Source organism: Laetiporus sulphureus (genome assembly GCF_001632365.1).
Source record: "Laetiporus sulphureus 93-53 unplaced genomic scaffold LAESUscaffold_13, whole genome shotgun sequence".
Taxonomy (NCBI): Eukaryota; Fungi; Basidiomycota; class Agaricomycetes; order Polyporales; family Laetiporaceae; genus Laetiporus; species Laetiporus sulphureus.
In genome coordinates, this window is record NW_024468522.1 from 578,943 (window position 1) to 598,595 (window position 19,653).

The window sequence follows — 19,653 nt, forward strand, 5'->3', positions numbered from 1 at the left end:
TTATAGGACATGGACGATCGAAACTCGTAGTCCTGGACCGCGACAACGGACCGACAGTCCGACTCAAGTGCTGCAGCCGGAATACCCTGAAATGCCTTGTCATGTCAGCGCAGATGCCGGCCGGAACTGCCCCGAATATATGACGACTTGCACTTGAGCAGACTTGAGTGAGCCTTGAAGAATTTCAAGTTTCAAGCTCAAGCTTCAGCTTCGACTTCATTGACGAGAAAAATGCACGCAGACCAACTAACGGTAAGTTCGGACTTTCGCCATTTGAGTGTCGAGGGTTGTCTGGAGAATGAACCAGGAGAGAACAGGGATAGGCCCACAGACCCATTTATATATACATATGGAGGAAACAGTTGCTATTGCATGTGTTAACGAAGGATGGATGTCAGATTCGCTGGTTCAGTGACGTAGCCACGTTACAGATGACGAATTTTACAAACTGACTACAAACCGACCAGAAAGGAAATGTTCTTGCCATGTCGGGTCGCCAGCGTTACGCCTCGCTATCTTAAAATATTAGCCACCCTAAGCGTAGGAGAAGTCTACAATAGATGACATGAATATACCACAATTACTTATAATTAACAATCCTCCCCGTGCACGCAAGATGCTGCTACTTGTGTCAGTGAACACCACCACTACCAGTTGCTGTACAGTCGCCTTGGAGAAGTCCTCGCTTGTTAAAAATGCGGAACACACTAATGATGTTGCTCACAGCTACTCTGACTTACAAGAAATGAAACAAAGAGGACAGTAGTACATCTACTGATACAAAGAGATAGAGCAGTCCGAGAAGTGTGCAAGGATCTGCACTTTCGACTGTGTTCATGGGTAGATTCAAGCTCATAAATCAGCCTTCGTAGAGGAGAACAGTCGTTCCTCTGTACTCAATGTAGATGCCTCGCGTTCATCGGGTTCGACCTGGGTCCTGCAGCCTCAGCAGAATCACGTTTCCGCAGACGGGACATTGCATGTTTGTCGCAAGATGTTTCATAATGCAGCTGCACAAAACAATCCAGTCTCAAAGCTCACGAGTCACCACAACAAGAATGTTCCGCTCACCTATGGCAGAAAACGTGTCCACATGTCGTCGCCGTTGGCTGGTGGCAGGGATCTCTCAGGCAGCTCCTACAGTGCCATGACGAGGCTTTCGGAGCGATCGAAGACTTCGCCTTATCCTGAGATACCACAGGATCGCGCGCCGCAGCACCTGTGGGCTTCTTCGCAGACTCGGGAATGTCTTCATCCGCAACCTTGCCTTCCGCCCAGGCTTTGCGCACCTTCTCCTGGTCTTCAGGGCGCAGATCTTTGAAGCCTTCGATTTCATCTGCCTTTTCGAAATACCTCTTCGTGTTCTTGATGAACACCGGCGCCACACAGCCCCAGTGGCGCCATATGCTGCGAGTACGATCAAGTGATAGATAGATTAAAGAGCAACGTTGAGAGATCGATGGTGAGACTCGGACAGGTTATGAGACGACCTACAAGCCCGTGTTTCCATTATCATAATCGATAAGAACTCCCAACCGAAGCTCTCCCTGTCCGATCTTAGTGCCTGCACTCACTTATCAGGATCACAGTAATCCAGGTCGCTTCAGGTACACTGACCTTTGCACGGCTTGCGGCCTACGAACATGCGATGAGCATGATGAACGACAGCAGCTACGAGACCACACGCACCTACGCACTTTGCCCCGCCGTTGGAGGCATATTCCAGCCGACGTCGACCTGCCTTTTTGTGGTCCCCAGCGTCTGACATCTTGCGATAGGGAGAAAGATGGAAGCCGGACAGTTTGAGATGAAGGTCGAGGACACGACGGGCGAGGCGACACTTAAAGCGCGGGCATGTAGGGTTCAGAGTCCGCTTGAAATGCACCTTTTTCTTTCACAAAGCTTCTACAATGCCAATGCCTCGCGTACAGATTACGGTATCTTCGAAGGTTCCAGGCTTCGCGTGCGATGGGAAGTTGACTCACCTGACAGCTTTGTGGGAACGTACTCGTGAAGTTGCGACTGGAGACTCTGAACAACCACAAAAAGTATGGACTTTGTTGCGGTGTCTAGGTATGTTGCTGCACAGTCGCCTTGGTGAAGTCCTCGTTCATAAGAAACGAGGAACACACCAGTGACGCTGCTCACAGCTACTCTGACGTCCAAGGAAACAGAGAAGACAGCAGCACATTTGCAAAGAAATAGAGCAGCCCATGAAGTGCGCAAGGCATCTACACTTTCACTCATGTGTAGGTGTCTTGCGCTCGTCAGACTCGACATGCAGCCTCAGCAATAACGATTTCACCTTCCTGAGGCACGACAATGCGTGCAAGCTGCTAAATGATGCCGCCGCGCGAAACAATTCAGTCCCAACGCTCGTCACAGCGAGAATGTTCCGCTCACCTATGGCAGAACACGTGTCCACGCGTCGTCGCCGCCGTTGGCTGCTTACAGGCATATCTCAGGCAGCTTCTACATTGCCACGATGGGGCTTTCGGATCAATCGAAGACTTTGGCTGATCCTGAGATACTGCAGAATCGCCCACCGAGACACCGCCCAAGACCGACATATGTCGCGAAATGCAGCAAGGGATAGACCTCAGGTAAGAATCCGGCTAATTGAAGAACCGGGAATTGCGACGAGCGAGCAGGTCTAACAGATGTATTCAAACCATTATTGGTCCATTGGGCTTCAACGCTGCTCAGGAGGAAGGCAACGTGAAAGACAGCGCATATATAAAAACTTGTCCGTGGCGTTTACAGTCCGCATACCGTTCCGAGTCGCAACACAAGTAACCTACTCCTTGGGTTTTCTTGCCTTCTTCTTCACCTTATCCTTACCCTTCTCTTCTTTCTCTTCTTCAGTGGGCTTCTTTGCAGGCTTGAAAACGTCTTCGTCCGCAATCTTGCCTTCCGCCCAGGCTTTCTGTACCTTTTCCTGGTCTTCTGGGAGCAGCTCATGGAAGCCATCGATTTCGTCCGCGATTTCGACCGATTTCTTTAGGTGTTTGATCACCATCGGCGTCGCACAGCCCCAGTGACGCCATTTGCTACGAGTATGTGAGCAAGTGTATGAGGACCGTAAGATAACAGAGCAGAGAGTGATGCTTATATATTGATGGTGGAACTCGGACGGGTTACGAGACGACGTACTACCACAGTTTCCCATCAGCGTAATTTTTGAGAGTTCCCAGCCTGAGCTCGCCCTTTGCAATGTCAGTGCCTGCATTCACTTATCAGGATCCAAGTAATCCGGGTGACTTGAGAAACTGACCCTTGCACAGCGTTCCTAGGGACACGCGATAAAAGTGATGAACGACGACAGCCACGAGACCTCACGCGTCACGCACCGATGCACTTCGCCCTGCTGCTGGGAGAATATTCCAGCCGACGTTGACCAGCCTTCTCGCCATCTTCAGTATCCGACTTCTCGCGAGAGGAGATAGATGGAAGCCGCATGGTTTGAGGTGAGGGTCGAGGGCACGAAGGTCGGAGGAGGCGACATTTTATTATAACGCGTGCAGGGTTCATAGCCTTCTGCTGAAATACGCCTTCTTTCACAAGACTCGTTCAATTTATATCGAGCGTAGGACGCCTAGTGTACAGATTACAGAAGGCTCCAGGATTTAGCGTGCAATTGGCATGCGCAGATCTAGAGCTGATCTTAGGAGGTGCTCATTTCGCGCCACTCATTGCTCGCGCATCCGAACACGTTCAGATCCAAAGTCCGACGTCATTGTGGCTGAGCCTCGCAGCATTGACGGCGCTGTTCTCTCTGAATCTCTCATATTAATGGGCTTATATAACCTGGTTTCTGGCTTATTGTTGAAGAGCTCATAATACACAGCACCATATGAAATCCATATAATACCACTGAGCTGCTGAAGTGCAGAAATAAGCCTGCCACAGGGAAATCTTTCCCCAATGTTCGGGAAACTATACAAGTGTTTGACCGTTTGACGTATCTGCCATAGTTCCGAATCACTTCGACTCCAAGAGTCCGACCCGGCCGTCATTAGTGTGAAGTACATACATTGGAGCAGATGCGCGGGATGCGCCACACACAGTCGGCGGAGTCACGATCTGAGTCTCGATCGTTGTCATATACACTATTGATGTTGTTTAACAGCTATTCTGACTACGCAGCGAATGCAAACGAAACGAACAGATGGTGGTACCTCTATAAAGATATAGAACAGTCCGAAAAGTGCGTAAGAAATCTACACGTTTATGCGTAGATGTCTTACGCTCGTTAGACTCGACATGCAGCCTGCTGCCTCAACGGTAACATCACCTTCCTGCAGACGCAACACCGCCCTGTTGGTCGCAAGCTCATTAATAACGCGACTGCACAAAAACAAATTAGCCCCAACGCTCATCACAACGAGAAAGTTTCGCTCACAGGTCGCAGCATACGCGTCCACATGTCGTCGCCGTTGGTTGGTCGCAGGAGCGGCTCCTGCAATGCCATGACAGGCCCTTCGTAACATTCGAAGGCTTGTGCTGACGCTGCGACACTGCAGTACTGCCAGTTGCCGACGCACAGCGGAATGGTGTGGTCAAGTCTAACGCGTGTTACCGAACACGGCAAGCGTGGAACTCTCAAAATATTATTTGCAGACATGGACCGGTCGGGATCGAGAATGCGATGGGTTGAGGCACAGTGGTCTCCAGGATGAAACGGAGTCCTTTGATGATGGAGTAAGCCTGACACACGCGTCCGAATCACAGTCCTCCGTATGGGCAGAAGATGTGCTTAATTGACTGGTTGAATCAACCATCGAGGAGTTCGTAGTGCTGAATGGCCGGTATGCCGACACTATAAGGAACCTAGCCCGGAATTTATGAGTATAGCATAGTACTCAGGTTTGCGGCTTGGTGCATTTGACATTTTCGATATTATGTACTGGTGTTGGAGGAGTAGCAACTCCATATGACTGTCGCGGGTCTGTATCTGAAGCACCGTAAATGAATAGCAGAAATCCGTGTAGCCAAGGTACGACATACGTCGATCCGAAGTCGACGCTATTGTTGCATACCGGGACGCAATCAATGATACACTCAAATCGGAGATCGGACGTGGTGAGCGTTTGCGAGGTTGCCGTTGGGGTTCACCGGGCACCTGGTGAAGGTATTATGCTCAGCAGCAAATGAGACGACAATAATTTATCCAGACTGACCAGGTTGACTCGCAAGCCGCAGGCGATCATGACCATTCGATTGGCACTAAAAGCAGTCAGCAGAGAAATTTCTTCACAAGCTGCATTTGGTGGCAACTTGCAACAAGTTGTCATACCGACTGGATAGGGAGGATTATTCACTGGTGCGAGACATGGTAATTGCTAATTACCCGGATCAGTCAATGTAGACAAATGTTCAATCTCAGTATATCAAGCCAAACGCAATTCTCATCACTATACAGTTCGGAAAATCCTACATAGAAGCCGTTGCTCTGCTCCGCGCGCCAGCTAGCTCTACCTGGATTCCACTTGTAGACTCAATAGTATCGGATTGTTACATACTGGGCATTGCATGTTCGTCGTTAGCTCCTTGACGATACATCTTCATTCGTCGATCAGCATACCCTTCACGTTGCGGCGGGGACAAACATTAGACTGACCGGTGACAGAAGATATGTCCACACATCGTCGCTGCTGGGTTGTCGCACGGGTCCCTCAGACAGCTCCTGCAGTGCCAAGACGGGCTTTTCATAATATCTGCTGTTCTTTCAGGCTCCGATGCCGTAGCGTCGCTGATAAGAGAGATGTGGGGATCAAGCGCTGAAAGAAAGATGTCACAGAACGACGTCAGTACCTTGGAAACAGCAGCTTATTAAATGTTGACCGATCCGCACCGATCACTTCAATTGAAGGCGGTTGGTGCCCGTCGATTGACGAAGATGTTATTCGTGCTTGAGGGTCAATCTCCGTGATGGTGTTCTCTGGAGAATTCGCTGAAACTGATGGAGAGGCGATGCTGGGCGGCTGTGCAAAGCCAGGAGACGGTTGTCCGCTGGGCAACTCAGGAATGATGCTGCCATTCTCTAGCATGGAGTATTCGATAGCAGTCGCAGTGGACAGCATATTGGGTGTCATGGATGGACTCGATACGCTGGACAATCGTGAAGATGTATCACTCGAACGTTGATATGACTTCTGATCGGGCGGCGTGGTTTCAATGCTCATAGACCTCGGTGATTGATGACAAGTAGGACTATCGATGCTATGTGGACATCAAATTGCGATCTGATGAGCCCTGTACCCATGATATAACGCTGACTACTAGCGCACCTGTTGAGATCGAGGCTCGGCGTCGGGTGAGTCATAAATGTTTCACCAGAAAATTCCTGATTTTGCGGTACTATGGACATGCTTAGCATTCCGCGAAACATGAGATAGTTCGTAATCTCACCACAAGACGATGCTGCTTGCACAGACGCGGTAGCAACAGATAAAGCCAGCCCGGACACTGAAGCCGTCGGCTGGCTCTTGTTCACGTGGTTTGAATGGGAAGAGCGTAGATGCTATTCATTGCGGGAACAGCGCATCAGTAAGACGCACCACATATCATTTGATCAAAGTAAGACTCCTTACCGCCTCAAACAGTGACAGTGTATTGAAACTGATGGAGCACGCACTGCACGTGAACTGTGCCCTGCATATCCTATACTGCTGCTGCAGTTCCTCATGGAAGGATAGGTATGCAATTAGGTGCACATCCTTCATATGCTTGCATCCCAGAGGTGTCAACCCTAGGACCACAAGAAATTCGGGATCGCATACCGTAGACAACGCTGAATGATCCGCAAACGATTGGAAGCATCGAGAGCAGGAATATTGAGAGATCATCTCGCCGTAGTGCCGCTGCCACTCGTGCTCGCTTGTGAAGGACCTGTTGCATTGAAAACATTTGAACCTTGAAGAGCTCGTCCCTTGGACTGGGATCCCAGCAGCGAGAGTGCTTTTCTGCTGAGACGTGCTACTCTGATGAAGCATCCCACCGCCCTGAAGCAACCGACGCTCTTTTGCATGGTGCTTCACTTTGGTGTGATCTTCACAACCACTGGTTGTTTTGAATTTCTTGTCACAGAAGGCGCAGGGGTATGGTTTGACCTTCTTCTTCTGCATAGCAGCAAAAATCTATCCTTCGCGAGGGACCTGGTCGCAGCTACCACGAAGTAGATGGCAGAGGAGATAAGCGGATGCTCTTAGAAGTCGACGTCGATAAGAAGGCACCGGCTGTGAACTTCCAGGACAGGCAGGCAGAACCACGACCACCTGACTGGAAAGAGGGATGAAGCGTCCCGTGGCGATCCGGGACATATCGATCAGTATTACGTTCAACACGAACTTCGACTTGATTTGCCGTGTAAAGTGCAGCCAATATTGAGTTCAAGGCTTATCTTGTCGCAAAGGAGCCACAGGTCTTATGCCTCCAGTGCATCGCAACATATCATGAAGACCTCCACTTCACGTAGGCTCTATGGATTCACGTCCCATCGTGTCTATGCAGTATCTCACCGCTTAGTTTCTTAACCATCTTTCCAATGCCTTACCAGATCTTACTGTCTTAGTCTAACGGTGACGATTCTCCTCTGGCATCTTGGTGCTCTGATACTAGCCTTCTGGCACTGAGGCATAGCAAACATCTCGTGGAAAATATCAGATACATGTGCTATCAACCCTTTGTAGATGCGAAAAGCGACTCCTTACCGTTAGTATATTGCAGTTCATATTACGAACAACTGTGACCTTTTTCGCCTCTGGAATGTCGTGAAGACCATTAGAACATGCGAATCCCCCGGCCCAAAGTATTCAATTCATGCAAACAGGTCAGGGCACTTCCTCTTGTGCAGAAGAGGAAGAGTGATACTGGAGCCAAACTTCAGAGGCTGAGCCTATAGTACTTGAAGGAGTCCGAAGAGTAAAGAAGCGCGCGCCTACATGCTGGCACAACTGTCACGCGCATTAACACTTTAGCACCTTCAGCATCAGCATTTCAGTACTCGAGAAGCGCCGGCTGTCACCGGCGGCAGACCTTGCGAGCGCTTAGTTAGGAAGCGCTCGTATGAGAGCGGAAATGCGGCACTCTTAAACATTCCGTCATAGCAAAACTGATAAATGTTGGCTTTTGGGGCCTGGGAGGCACTGTGGGATAGCAGTGGACCTCGGGGGCATCGGAGCCGGGTACAGGGGCTGCAGGAATGGCAGCCGGATAAGCACCGGGTGTGCGAGCTGTGCCACCTGCCCTGAAGTGGCATGGTTAAAAGAGAGGTAGTAAATGTAGCATTACCTTGCTCGTTTGTACCCAAATCCCAAGTGGTGTCATGAGTTATTGGACATGGCACCGGTCTTGGCTGCCATTGTTCAACACAAACGAGCCATCGATACTCTGGGACTCTCCATTATACTCTGGGCTCTCATCTAGTCAACCTGGGCTGACCTTCTTCGATGCAACCAACACCATGGTGCCATGCACTGGGCCATTCAAGGTGCAAGCATGAGGGGCGGATGGTGGGCAGTGTAGGGAGGAGGCAGAGGTTGAGGGGGCGCTGGTACAAGGCACTGGGATAGGGTGTGTAGCGTCCATTGGAGAGTGGGGAGGGGAGAGGGGGCTGTCCTAGCCCGGGCGTGATTGTGAGCATGGGGCATGGCGGGAGGGACCCAAGATCCTTTGGGGGGACCTCAGACTGTGCGTGTCGAGAAGGCGACGTGGATGCAAGACCACACGCAAAGTGCCAGAGCCAGATCAGGGGGCGGGGCACATGGACAAGAGGGGCTGAGGCTGGAGTGGTTAGCTAGGGCTGAGGCAAGGCAGTGGGTGCAACTGTTGGAAGGAGAGTGCGCGTGGCACTCAGGTATGCTCTTGTCGCAAGCGGGGAGAAGTGGCCGGTCGGACGGTCGGAGCGATGTGCCCTAGCAACGAGTGCGTGTCGTACGATAGAGTCCGACCGTGGCATTAGTCAATAAATAACGGACTGAGAAGATGTACATACCTCGGTAGTTTACTACGTCTAAACGACTCCAACGAGGTCCCTGGACAACGGACTCGTCTTTGCTGTGCTCTCGCTGTGCTTAGACCAAGAAACTCCGAGATAAACTACCCCCATACCTTATTCTTTGGCCTCTGCTGCGTCTGCTCGCATTCTCCCTGTGCAACTGGCATCAACCTGACATGTCCGAGACAACCGAAACCACGAAGTTCCCTCTCTTGGGTGAGGGCAACTACGGCGAGTGGGTGATCAGGATGGAAGCGGAGCTGATCAGGAAGGAGCTGTGGGAGGTGATGACGATTGAAACATCGCCACCGACGGATGCGACGGAGACGGAGGCAGCAGTGTGGCTGGAGGCGGAAAAGGCCAAGCGCTTGACGACCAAGATGGCGAAAGCGCGGGCGGAAATGGTGCTGCGGGTATCGGCAGGGCAGCTGGTGCACCTGGTGAGTCGTGACCCTATGGAGTGCTGGGCGACTCTGGTGCAGGTGCACCGAGCGTACGGTTTGCGACCCGACTGGCGATGCGGCGATGCTTCTACAGGGCGGTGAAGGGCCCCGACAAGGCGATGTCAGCGTGGATCGGGTGGGTGAAGAAAATGGCCGCAGATCTGGAATATGCCGGAATCAAAGTAGAAGAAGAGGACATGGTGTTGGGACTCACCATGGGCCTTGGAGAACACTACGACCAGCTCGTAGTCACGCTCGACTCGATCCCACCCAAACAGCTCACCGTCGCAAATGTTACAGCGAGACTTCTGAACGAGGAGACCCGCCAGAAGGATACGGAGGATGACCGGGATGCGGTGGCCATGATGGCTAAGGCTGGGAAAGGGAAGTGGAAGGCGGCTGCAGGGGGGCGAGAAGCGTAAGTGCTTCAAGTGCGGAGGAATAGGGCACGTACGGAAGGACTGCCCGACCAAGTCGGATGATGGCAAGGACGACTCGGATGACGAGGAAGGGAAGCCGGACAACAAGGGTGCGAAGGCCAAGGTGGCGTATACTGACGGCCACATTCGCCTATTCTGACGGCTTGACGACGGCGATCAAGGGGGCGTGTTGGAAGAAGAGTGCGCGCGGCACTCAGGTATGCTCTTGTCGCAAGCGGGGAGAAGTGGCCGGTCGGACGGTCGGAGCGACATGCCCTAGCAATGAGTGCGTGTCGTACGATAGAGTCCGACCGTGGCATTAGTCAATAAATAACGGACCGAGAAGATGTACATACCTCGGTAGTTTACTACATCTAAACGACTCCAACGAGGTCCCTGGACAACGGACTCGTCTTTGCTGTGCTCTCGCTGTGCTTAGACCAGGAAACTCCGAGAGCAACTGGGCTGGGTTTGGCAGCGAAATGCGCAGGGCAATGCGGGCTGGGCCGGACATGGCAGGGTGGGCATTGGGAGGAGCGCCTGTAGCCAGGGCACTATAGAAATGCGACAGAACCAGGGAGTGCTGGTTAGGGCGGAAGGTCTAGGAAATCGTGGTGCAGCAAGGGTGTTAGCCAGCTGGCACCTTCCCATCTCATGGGTGCAAAGGGAGTGAGAGGCTGGTGAGGCCACAAACGACTGGGGCCTTGGTACTACAGGTGCGTACTTATATGCTTTTCCACCCTTCCGTACTCGCCCGCTCCGTTTCCAGGTACCGCCTGCGACGCGTTTCAGCCGTCGCTTGGCGCTCGTCCCTCCCGACGCGTTGAGCGCGTTCTACCGACAGTGCCGTCGGTCGGCCACTTCCAACAGAAGGAGCTGCAGACAAGGCAGCTGGTTAGGCGGCTGGCTCGAGGGGGCGTGTTGGCTTTTGGGGCCTGGGAGGCACTGCGGGATAGCAGTGGACCTCGGGGGCATCGGAGCCGGAAAAGGGCGATCGGACAACCTCCTATGTTATGTAAGCGGGAAAGTGTGCAGTCATGGTATAGCCAAATAACATTCTGTTATTTGGAACAACGGCAGCATCAAAGCCATCCAACACACAACCAGAGTGCGCATCACAACGCAATCGTCGAGCCCAGATACGTACCTGCTCCGTTAGATTCCCTTTGTATTATATCCAGCCATCCTTGACAAATACAGTTTGAAATGAGATCTCTTAAACCTGCCTGAGCAGCATTTAGCGCAAGCTCAATCGCTATATCTCTAGATATATATAGGCAGCGTCGGGTTCAGTCCTTTCCAATCGACGCCTTGCACAAAGACTTTCTCATCGATTAAAAAGTCCTATACGAATGTGAGCGCTGCACACGAACGACCATCGAATCGGACAGTCTCACCAGTGGACATTCAACAAGCGAGCCTCTGACTTTCGAAAGCCGGTCCTTCACACGCTCGATAGGAATCTCAGGGGCGACGTGGCCAGGCATGTTCTTGGGAATATACCGCTTTAATTGCGAAAGTCAAATTCATCAAATACCCGTCGTCAAGAAGCCACTTACCCAATATGCATTCCAGTCCCGCGTGAGGTTCGTCGGGACGGGACGGAAGATCTCAGTGAAGATATCTCGATTATGCTTAGCTGTCTCGTTCCACAATCTCTCAGTCTCCTCCGATAGAGGATCCGCGACCATGTAGTCCTCTTTGTCGAACGTCTCGTCGCTATTGGGATGCGGCGCTGGGCGCATGAACGAGGTAACCTCCTCAATATCGTCGCAGAAGTGGGGAGCAATGAGACCGAGGTGTTCTACGTCCCATCAGATGATAACGAAAACTCCGGAGTCAGAGGATGAGGACTCTTACCTCGGTACAGCTTCCGCCTGAGAGACGCAGCAAAGCGGCTTGCCATATAGGGCTTGCCGTCCATTGTTGTAGGGATCATATCCTCGTCCTCGATGACCAGGGCGATCTCAGAATCACCATCTCCCTAAAACATCATGGCATGAGCGCACCGAAACATGCACAAAGCCAACCGGCGTACCTTTTGACTTCGGTCATTTATGTTCGCTGAGCCGATCTTACATGCAATCACTGATCAGAACCAGAACGGACAGCGAAGGAGAGGACTTACAATAACCCGGCGATCATCCACGATCATAAGCTTCGAATGGATATACAGCAGCTCCGACACATACGCTGCCTTCTCCTCCTCCGGGGTGCCCAACCACTTCTCTTCCAACAAGCTGGTCTTGTCATGGAGCATATGCTGCACCACATTGTCCGCCACTGACTCGTCGCTCCGGAGCTTCGACGCGGCTTCCTTCCAGCGCCACAGGATATCGTGCGCCTCCTGGTATGATTTCGGGAGCGGATACGTTTCCGTTTTCATCTCCGGTCTGGGAGGCCCCGCTGCGGACGTTTCCTCGCTGAGTGTGCCCGTAGGGAGAACGACAGTGAGGTTCGCGGGCGCATCCTTCTCCTCTCCTGGACCCACCCAGAGGCGGGCGACAGCTGCCATGGCTTGATGGAACCTGACGCTGCTAATCTGCTCAATCTGGCTCAAATATGATGCTGAGAAAATAGAATGTTGGCATTGAGTACTGAACGCAGATAGAAGGATGAAGAGATCGCACTATATGGAGCATTGATGCGGTCATAGGCCCTCAGGTGGTAAAATCGGATGTAATTCTCTCTGTAGGCGGATTTGAGTGATACATCAGTCTTCTTGACGCAGCACTTACGGCTCGAAGCCTGCCCTTCTGATCTCCTCATAGATGCTGTGTCCGCCACGGTTCATCGTCCTGTACTGTGCAGCCATGATAGTCTTGATAGCCGTCTCCTCCTTCACTGAGCTGATGGATCAGCGGTTACATATACATTGGGAAACGTCAGTTTTCTACCTGGCCCTGCGAATCCTGGGACCTCCGGAATGAGAATGACAACCTAACAATGTCACTTAACGAAAGCATACAAAGACTGGTCGACAACAGCACTTGCCTTGAACTTGACTCCCTCCCGCGCAGCCCTGAGAATGCGCGCAACAAGCGCAGCAGCAATCTGATTCTTAATCGGGCCCTCTTTCTGCGTGTTCGAAATGCTGAAAGCATTAAGGCTGTAAGGCGAACCAGCCTGCCAATCATGGCAGGAGGAAACTTACAAGAATTGATTCTCTGCGATGTGTGAGTCAGCTAAACTGAGCACCATATATGAATGCATTTTTATGCATGCTCACCGATATAGATGTAGTGAGAAGCCTCCATGATCAACTGGCAGTCTGTTCTCCTTTCATTAGCTATCTTCGCTTTGTCTCCCCCGTCCCACCTCAAGAGAGACAGAGGCTACCACACGCTCACTCACAGGCATTCTGAATACTATGCTCCGTCAGCACGCCATGGCTCCAGTCGCTCACGCTTCGCACCGCCTGTACGCGGCATGTCCCGTTCGGCGGGCGAGGATATAGCTTGGGGTCGTCAAGCTGGTCGAGCACCTCGTGCCGATGGATCCCGTGGAAGCGCTGCCGGAAGTCCCGTCCTATTTCGCGCCATTTATCACGATGAGGATGACCTGAGAAAACACGAAAGGTCAGATGTATCACGTCTGCGGTGTAAAGAAAGGCAGGAGCGGGCGAAACGCCTGGAGATACACACGTCTTCTTTCCTCATCCGGAGTGGGTGGCTCTTCTTCTTCTTCCTCTTCTTTAGGCAAGGCGAGCCAATCGTATCGGCTGAGGTCGAGCGGCATCAGGGACTATGAGTATGCAGTCGCAAGCCTCGACACTTACTGTTCCTTTTCGTACTGTACAGAGAACCGTGAGTCGGAGATACAGAAGACGAGAGATGGAGGAAGTACACGAACCTTGCGCAATTTGACTTCGTTCCACCGTTCTACGAAGTGCTGCACCAAATCAAGCACGGCTGGACCGCACAATGTTGTGTGTACCTACAGGTTATCAATATACATTGCGAACAGACATTCCGCAATGATACGCACATCATGCCATGGCATTCTCGCCGTCTCGAGCACACTGAGTCCATTGTTCACGTAATCCTTGACGTCTTTAAAGTCAAGGATGCGCGCATTGTTATAGTCCTGGCCAGGAAACACGATATTACGTGGATCCGCCGGGTGCACGTCCGCGAGCGGGTGTGCGGGCAAGTCCCAGCGTCCGTAGCACAGGTCGAGCCCACCGACGGCTGCACGATGATTGTCGACAATCACTAGCTGCAGGAATGTGAGCGTGGGGAAAGGAAGGATTGGTGGTGAGTACCTTCTCGTGGTGCGACCAGAATGCAACATCGTCTGCGAAGGGAGAATGAGCAGAGAAGGGAAGCAAAGGAGGGGAAGAGCGTACCGCGGCTACCGATGTGGTCGGGGTGACGCATGCATGCAATGTGCGGGTGCAAGTCTTCGAGAGCGTGCTGAACAGCAATAGCAAATTCGGGAGAATTTGGGCGTCAGCACGATCGACCCTTGCCAAGAAAAGCCCATGGAATTAGAACGGGGCTACAGGGGCATACCTTGGTATGCGACGAACTCATAGACATCGTCTGGGTGACCTCTTTATAGACGATGACATATATGCGTACGCCCTCCTCCGCCTTGCGTTTGAGCAGACGGTCGAGGCGCCACTGTTGGTGGTACGCCGCGGGCCGGCGAAGGTAGAGCTCCGGGGAGAGCCACCAGTCCTAGAATGTGAGAGTGCGGTGTGAGATGAGTACCGCGATCGCAGAAGGTGTTGCATCATGCTTACAAGAATGAAGATCACCTCTTTCGCACTGTCAAGCATCTCGGAGAGGGCGTACATGTAGTCATGTCCGTCAATGTGCCTATGCAAGCCGTCAGGGTACACCGCGAGAGCTATGTTCGCAGACAGGCGTACCACTTGACAAAATTCTGCTCTCGCAGGCCAGCAAAAGACTCGAAACGGTGGCTTGAATTGATTGCGGCGCGTATTCGATCCTCCTCCTTTTCCGTCTCACTATCATGTCGGCCTGCAATGTCACGCGACAGGTATTCAATGTCCCTTTCTCATCGCAATGCTGGCACGGTACGCACGGTTCGGATTAATCAGGCCCATGGTCGTCAGCTGTGCATGACGAAGCCCCTTTGCAGTGAGCTTGTCGATGTTGTCGAATTGGTGATCGAGCTGCTCGAACTTCTGATCGACTGCATGCTTGATATCCTTCAGATACTTCGACATGATGGAGGAAAGGGGGGTATTGTTCTCGCCGTCAGCACGCCCGGGCGATGGTTTAACGAAAGACGGTGATGCTGGGTTAGAACAACTGTCTCCTCTCCAGAAATAGCGCAGTTGATGGGAATGCTTGCATCACGGTCATGTGATCAAATGCGCCTCCTGATGATTCTGAGTGCGTCCGATCGATCTCTGATCTCAGAACACGGCCCTGCACATTTCGGTCGCATAGCCTTACGGTGTATGCAAGTCACCTGTCGCTAATTTTTAACTTACAAGACGAGTCAATCGTGGACTCGGCTGTCAGATTGCAATCCTCAAAAGGATCGGACCCCCCGATGGTTGTTTCCCGCCGCCACAGCAGCGCATGGAGGGCGCAACACTGGCAACGCAAAGATCTCTTTAGAACATATGCACAAAGAATTTTCGAATGCTTCTTCACTCAAATAGTGCTCCTCCGCCTGTCAAGCTGCGGCACTATATCCAATTTCGCCTCGGCTCGCTCGAGGACGTACTCAATGAAGCACTGGTATATCGAACAGGCAGCATCAGTCAGGCTCCGCCCATACGACCTTCTGTGCATCGGAAAGCAGAGAAATCAAGCGCTCACGACACAATAGCAAGCAGTCGATAGTGTGGGAAACGCACTTGCAGCCGTGCACCCCTAGTGACAATCCCACTTCTCTGACGAGCATACCCAGAACAGTACGCATGTCTCGATAGGAAGGAATGCCGTATGCTTCCATTCAGACCCGTCTGAGAATACTTGCACGTCCAATTAACGGAATAACTGATGTGATTGCCCTCGAAGGGTATGCTGTACAGTCATTTACCTGGCATGGTTCGGCAATCATTCGACTCAGCATATGAATCTACCCAACGTCCCGTCCTCTGCTGTTCATTATCGGTTCCATTCACCGCCGGCACCTGTTTCCCATAGTTATTAAAGCATCTAGAACGCTGCATACATGACGGAACATGCACACGACAGCAACAGTGAAAAACTCGTGGCGCATGAACGCCCATATTAATGCTTCTCTGCCTCGTATTGCACACCCTGAGGACTCCTGGTATGGCAACAAGACAGAATTTCAATTAAAGGACGACATAACGGCAGTACATATATGCGTCTCACGGCCTGAACAATCGAGAGATTGGGTAGTGTTAGCGGAATGCGACCGCTCTAAGCCAATGATCTCTAGCTCACCTTGCATCAAATTCATGCTGGTATGTCATTCCCAACTGTTCTTTTCGACCTTGTGCAGCCACCGAGGATTGGATATCAGCTCCTCATATATGGACATCCAGGGTGGCCCAAGGCGTCTCCGGTCCTGCAACCAGTCGACGAGTCTCCTCTGCTTGAAGTCCATATTGATAAGGGCATTGACGATACTAAAGTGTAGCGAGCGTCATCCGGACATGTTCAGAAATCCCACATCAAGACTCACGCGGCGCCGTCATAATGCACGTCCACCGGACACACAGGTTCTGCCCCTGCAAAGTCGATCCATACGACAGGATTCTCGTCGCCGAGCTCGATGAGCATGTTGCGGCGGTTCACATCGGTGTGCATCACTCCGAGCTGAACCATCTCGTAAAAGGAGGCCGATATGGCATCTGCCTGTGAGAGACGTGAGAAGAGCACATTCGAGAGACATCTCGGCCGCTGCGCGCCGCGCCACATACCAAGCGCCGAATCTCTCCTTCCCTACAGGGGTCGTCGAGGGCGGTGTCGCGCCCGGACGGCCTGTCAATGAACTCCATGATGTGCGCGAAGGCCTCCTCGCCGTGGCACAGCTGGACCTGGATCCATGCAGGACGTTGAGCTACAGAAAGACTGAGGGGAAAAATAGGAGCTGGCTACCTTGAAGAATCCGAATGACCATGGCAACGCTCGTCCTATGGCGACGTAATCAGTGCGCATTACAGCCCTCGGCGACGTCGTTCTCGCCCACCTTGTAGCGATCGCAACGTCCAGTACGCCCATGCTTCCCTCCGCGCTTGTTGTGCTCCCGTGGGCCACGACTTCTGCTCCTCCTCTTCAGTAACCCCGAATTCTTCCGGAGGGGGAAACAAGCTCTCAAGGAATATTTTCGCTACCACAGGAGCGGACCGATTTGTTTCCGAGACGGACATTGTTCCGCGCCAGACCTGCGACCATTTATGGCGGCCTGTCTGGAGTGGTTTCTTTAATTGCACGTCAATCGTGACTGTCTCCGTTGCGTACTGGTGCGGACGTAGAGGGGGCGGGACGGGACGCCGCTCGGTGCCAAAATCATCCCAACCCGAGGGTTCGTGCCAGGGAAAGTCAAGGGCATGCCATCGTCGTAGCACGAGAAGCGACTGAGGTTCGTCGAGGAAGTCCTCTGCGCCGATAGCGTTGTGCTTGAGACGCTTTACTAATGTTTTGAATTCCTTCTCGTTTCTTGGATACGGCGCGGCGTCGAAGAATAATTCGTCTGGTAGGTCGATGCGGCTTGAACCTTCGGACATTATGCATAGATTTTGTCAATCCCAGTCTACACTAATTGAATTGATTATCATCCGAGCACCGGAATCAAAGCAAGTAATATCTCCTACGCAGCGATGTGTCTCGGCGGAAAGAGGGAATAAATGCTAGGCACGGGAGCGGTGGTCAAAATGTGTTGCTCAATCGAAATTCGGAACAGCCCCAACTGGCATGCAAGGCGTGTATGAGCTGTGGTTCAATGGATGACGTAAGGCGCTTATACACAGGAGGTTTTAGGCCGCGACATTGCCCAGGCGCTCCGGAGGCAGTTTGAGAACGTGGACGATGGTTGTCTGCGGTTGTGTTAGTACGGCGCTGTTATCGTTGCGACTGACACTGCTCAACCACAGGGGTGAAGTTAGCCTTTGACCATGTACTATATTGTCTAAAGCACGACCTGTCCGTGATCTGTCTCCGCGTCCATGTGCTGACGCGATCACAACTTGTTGATGTGCATGGAAAATATCGAATAATTCCTACTCACCGCGAAGTCGGGTATATTTAAAAGGATGAACGAGGGTAACATCGTGTATTACAAATCACCCGTGCTCTACGTGTTAAAGCCATGGACGTCAACTCGCATTCTCTACTACAAATGACATCACGGCACTAGCCATAACTCAGCTTTCAAATTCTGCGTAGCCATAAGCATGACAAAATTTGGCTGAGGATTTCTATTTGGCGTCAGGAAGAGGCACAAAACGAAGACGAGATTCAATGCCGCTTTCACACGCACGAATGAGCGCGTTTGATGCTGACACGGCAGACATGATGCGATTTATCAATGTGGGAAATTGTGTGTGAATGTCGACTGATTTCTTACACATGTGACAAATATTTGCAACCATGGCATTTCATGTTGAAAATGTTTCACTTTGGCTGTGAATGTGCACTATTTGCCATTTAAATGCTAAATTGGCAAAGCTTTGCCACAAATGTAAGACATCAGCCAACATTCCCACACGATTTTCCACATTTATAAATCGCGTCATGTCTGCCGTGTGATTTCAGCATGCACCGCAGACATGAAGCGATTTGCACACGTGGCAAATGCTTAGCAAATGTCGACAGGTTTTTTGCCTTTGTGATCTCAATTTGATATGGTTCCTTCCCACATTCCGTATTAAGTATTTGCATATGATATGTTGGAGGCAGAAATTTAAAATCAGATATTTTAAGAAACGACACCATTTTCAAACTCACCAAATACATTTAGAATTTGAGTGCTGTTGAATGTAATCATACATTTTTGAATTCCAAATGTATTTGGTGAGTTTGAAAATGGTGTCATTTCTTAATATATATGATTTTAAATTTCACCCTCCAACATATCATATGCAAATACTTAATATGGAATGTGGGAAGGAACCATATCAAATTGAGATCACAAAGGCAAAAAACCTGTCGACATTTGCTAAGCATTTGCCACGCGTGCAAATCGCTTCATGTCTGCGGTGATGCACAGCTGTGGCTGGATCGTAGTCTTCTCGTGAACCCCGATCTCATGGTCGCCGGCATGCCGGGAGTTACTAACGTTCGATGTTGACTTCGTCGGCTCCGTCATTTCACTTCGATGCCCTGCGTGAGAATTTAAGTGTTTCAGATGTACCATGACTTACACTGCATCTCGCCAACCCAATCACGGCAGACATGATGCAATTTATCAATGTGGGAAATTGTGTGTGAATGTCGACTGATTTCTTACACATGTGACAAATGTTTGCAAGAGTGGCATTTCATGTCTAAAATGTTTCACTTTGGCTGTGGATGTACACCATTTGCTGATTAAATGCTACATTGGCAAACCTTTGCCACAAATGTAAGACATCAGCTGACATTCCCACACTATTTTCCACATTTATAAATCGCATCATGTCTGCCGTGAGACGGTAACTCTGGTTTGCGAGCGCTTGCTACGAAAAATCACGCATCGGGCTTTGCGTCACCAAGTTCATGTTCCGCCTTTACAACTTCTGTTCTGTCACACCCTTGCTCATCGTTAAGTGTTCAGGCTCCAGTGTTATATCTCCTGGGTATTTGCGCAGTTCTTCTCAGTTTGAAACTTTGCACTAGTCCATCTGCTAGTTCTCTTG

The 19,653-nt window shown here is 51.2% G+C and overlaps 7 protein-coding genes across 7 annotated transcripts; 1 reads left to right on the plus strand and 6 right to left on the minus strand.

The window, feature by feature from the left end:
• Positions 1-1,067: 1,067 nt before the first annotated feature.
• LAESUDRAFT_650155 (zf-PARP-domain-containing protein) lies at positions 1,068-1,768 on the minus strand (the record flags this gene model as incomplete). Its single annotated transcript, XM_040904221.1, has 3 exons — positions 1,068-1,407; positions 1,495-1,573; positions 1,681-1,768. The coding sequence occupies 3 exons, from the start codon at positions 1,766-1,768 to the stop codon at positions 1,068-1,070; spliced, it is 507 nt and encodes a 168-aa protein (XP_040765735.1).
• A 1,029-nt stretch (positions 1,769-2,797) lies between these two features.
• LAESUDRAFT_758122 (zf-PARP-domain-containing protein) lies at positions 2,798-3,459 on the minus strand (the record flags this gene model as incomplete). The annotated part of the gene is made up of 4 exons (XM_040912415.1): positions 2,798-3,050; positions 3,154-3,223; positions 3,275-3,289; positions 3,351-3,459. 4 exons carry the CDS (start codon positions 3,457-3,459, stop codon positions 2,798-2,800), a joined length of 447 nt encoding a protein of 148 aa, XP_040765736.1.
• Positions 3,460-5,310: 1,851 nt separating this feature from the next.
• Positions 5,311-7,188, minus strand: LAESUDRAFT_724483 (uncharacterized protein). The gene is made up of 7 exons (XM_040908619.1): positions 6,783-7,188; positions 6,594-6,728; positions 6,412-6,523; positions 6,291-6,360; positions 5,855-6,222; positions 5,621-5,780; positions 5,311-5,562 (listed from the first exon to the last, which is right to left on the minus strand). The coding sequence occupies exons 1-7, from the start codon at positions 7,125-7,127 to the stop codon at positions 5,475-5,477; spliced, it is 1,278 nt and encodes a 425-aa protein (XP_040765737.1). The 5' UTR covers positions 7,128-7,188; the 3' UTR covers positions 5,311-5,474.
• Positions 7,189-8,313: 1,125 nt separating this feature from the next.
• LAESUDRAFT_724484 (uncharacterized protein) lies at positions 8,314-9,019 on the minus strand (the record flags this gene model as incomplete). The annotated part of the gene is made up of 1 exon (XM_040908620.1): positions 8,314-9,019. A coding segment is annotated over exon 1 (221 nt), but the record flags the coding sequence as incomplete, so codon positions are not given.
• A 155-nt stretch (positions 9,020-9,174) lies between these two features.
• Positions 9,175-9,863, plus strand: LAESUDRAFT_650372 (uncharacterized protein; the record flags this gene model as incomplete). The annotated part of the gene is made up of 2 exons (XM_040904241.1): positions 9,175-9,338; positions 9,491-9,863. The coding sequence occupies 2 exons, from the start codon at positions 9,175-9,177 to the stop codon at positions 9,861-9,863; spliced, it is 537 nt and encodes a 178-aa protein (XP_040765739.1).
• Positions 9,864-10,880: 1,017 nt separating this feature from the next.
• Positions 10,881-15,148, minus strand: LAESUDRAFT_749189 (phospholipase D/nuclease). The gene is made up of 23 exons (XM_040911550.1): positions 14,913-15,148; positions 14,737-14,848; positions 14,608-14,683; positions 14,375-14,542; positions 14,209-14,275; positions 14,125-14,156; positions 13,848-14,078; positions 13,713-13,796; positions 13,639-13,652; positions 13,505-13,581; positions 13,215-13,421; positions 13,090-13,131; positions 13,015-13,027; positions 12,855-12,954; positions 12,758-12,800; positions 12,599-12,704; positions 12,491-12,549; positions 11,989-12,428; positions 11,899-11,934; positions 11,721-11,844; positions 11,420-11,664; positions 11,258-11,365; positions 10,881-11,204 (listed from the first exon to the last, which is right to left on the minus strand). Exons 1-23 carry the CDS (start codon positions 15,055-15,057, stop codon positions 11,124-11,126), a joined length of 2,610 nt encoding a protein of 869 aa, XP_040765740.1. The 5' UTR covers positions 15,058-15,148; the 3' UTR covers positions 10,881-11,123.
• An 820-nt stretch (positions 15,149-15,968) lies between these two features.
• Positions 15,969-17,747, minus strand: LAESUDRAFT_749190 (uncharacterized protein). The gene is made up of 7 exons (XM_040911551.1): positions 17,632-17,747; positions 17,007-17,575; positions 16,916-16,950; positions 16,738-16,854; positions 16,500-16,672; positions 16,259-16,443; positions 15,969-16,189 (listed from the first exon to the last, which is right to left on the minus strand). Exons 2-6 carry the CDS (start codon positions 17,542-17,544, stop codon positions 16,284-16,286), a joined length of 1,023 nt encoding a protein of 340 aa, XP_040765741.1. The 5' UTR covers positions 17,545-17,575; positions 17,632-17,747; the 3' UTR covers positions 15,969-16,189; positions 16,259-16,283.
• Between the last annotated feature and the right edge of the window lie 1,906 nt (positions 17,748-19,653).

Excerpts from the sequence above, each read along its gene's own strand:
- LAESUDRAFT_724483 (XM_040908619.1), bottom strand. The coding sequence starts at position 7,127 with ATGCAGAAGAAGAAGGTCAAACCATACCCCTGCGCCTTCTGTGACAAG. Across the intron at positions 6,729-6,782 it reads ATCATTCAGCGTTGTCTACG|CATATGAAGGATGTGCACCT; the intron begins GTATGCGATCCC and ends CTGGGATGCAAG. Across the intron at positions 6,524-6,593 it reads CACTGTCACTGTTTGAGGCG|CATCTACGCTCTTCCCATTC; the intron begins GTAAGGAGTCTT and ends CGCAATGAATAG.
- LAESUDRAFT_749189 (XM_040911550.1), bottom strand. The coding sequence starts at position 15,057 with ATGTCGAAGTATCTGAAGGATATCAAGCATGCAGTCGATCAGAAGTTC. Across the intron at positions 14,276-14,374 it reads TGAGTTCGTCGCATACCAAG|CACGCTCTCGAAGACTTGCA; the intron begins GTATGCCCCTGT and ends ATTGCTGTTCAG. Across the intron at positions 11,665-11,720 it reads CAGGCGGAAGCTGTACCGAG|AACACCTCGGTCTCATTGCT; the intron begins GTAAGAGTCCTC and ends GATGGGACGTAG.
- LAESUDRAFT_749190 (XM_040911551.1), bottom strand. The coding sequence starts at position 17,544 with ATGTCCGAAGGTTCAAGCCGCATCGACCTACCAGACGAATTATTCTTC. Across the intron at positions 16,951-17,006 it reads GACGTTGCGATCGCTACAAG|GACGAGCGTTGCCATGGTCA; the intron begins GTGGGCGAGAAC and ends ACGTCGCCATAG. Across the intron at positions 16,673-16,737 it reads AAGGAGAGATTCGGCGCTTG|GCAGATGCCATATCGGCCTC; the intron begins GTATGTGGCGCG and ends CGTCTCTCACAG.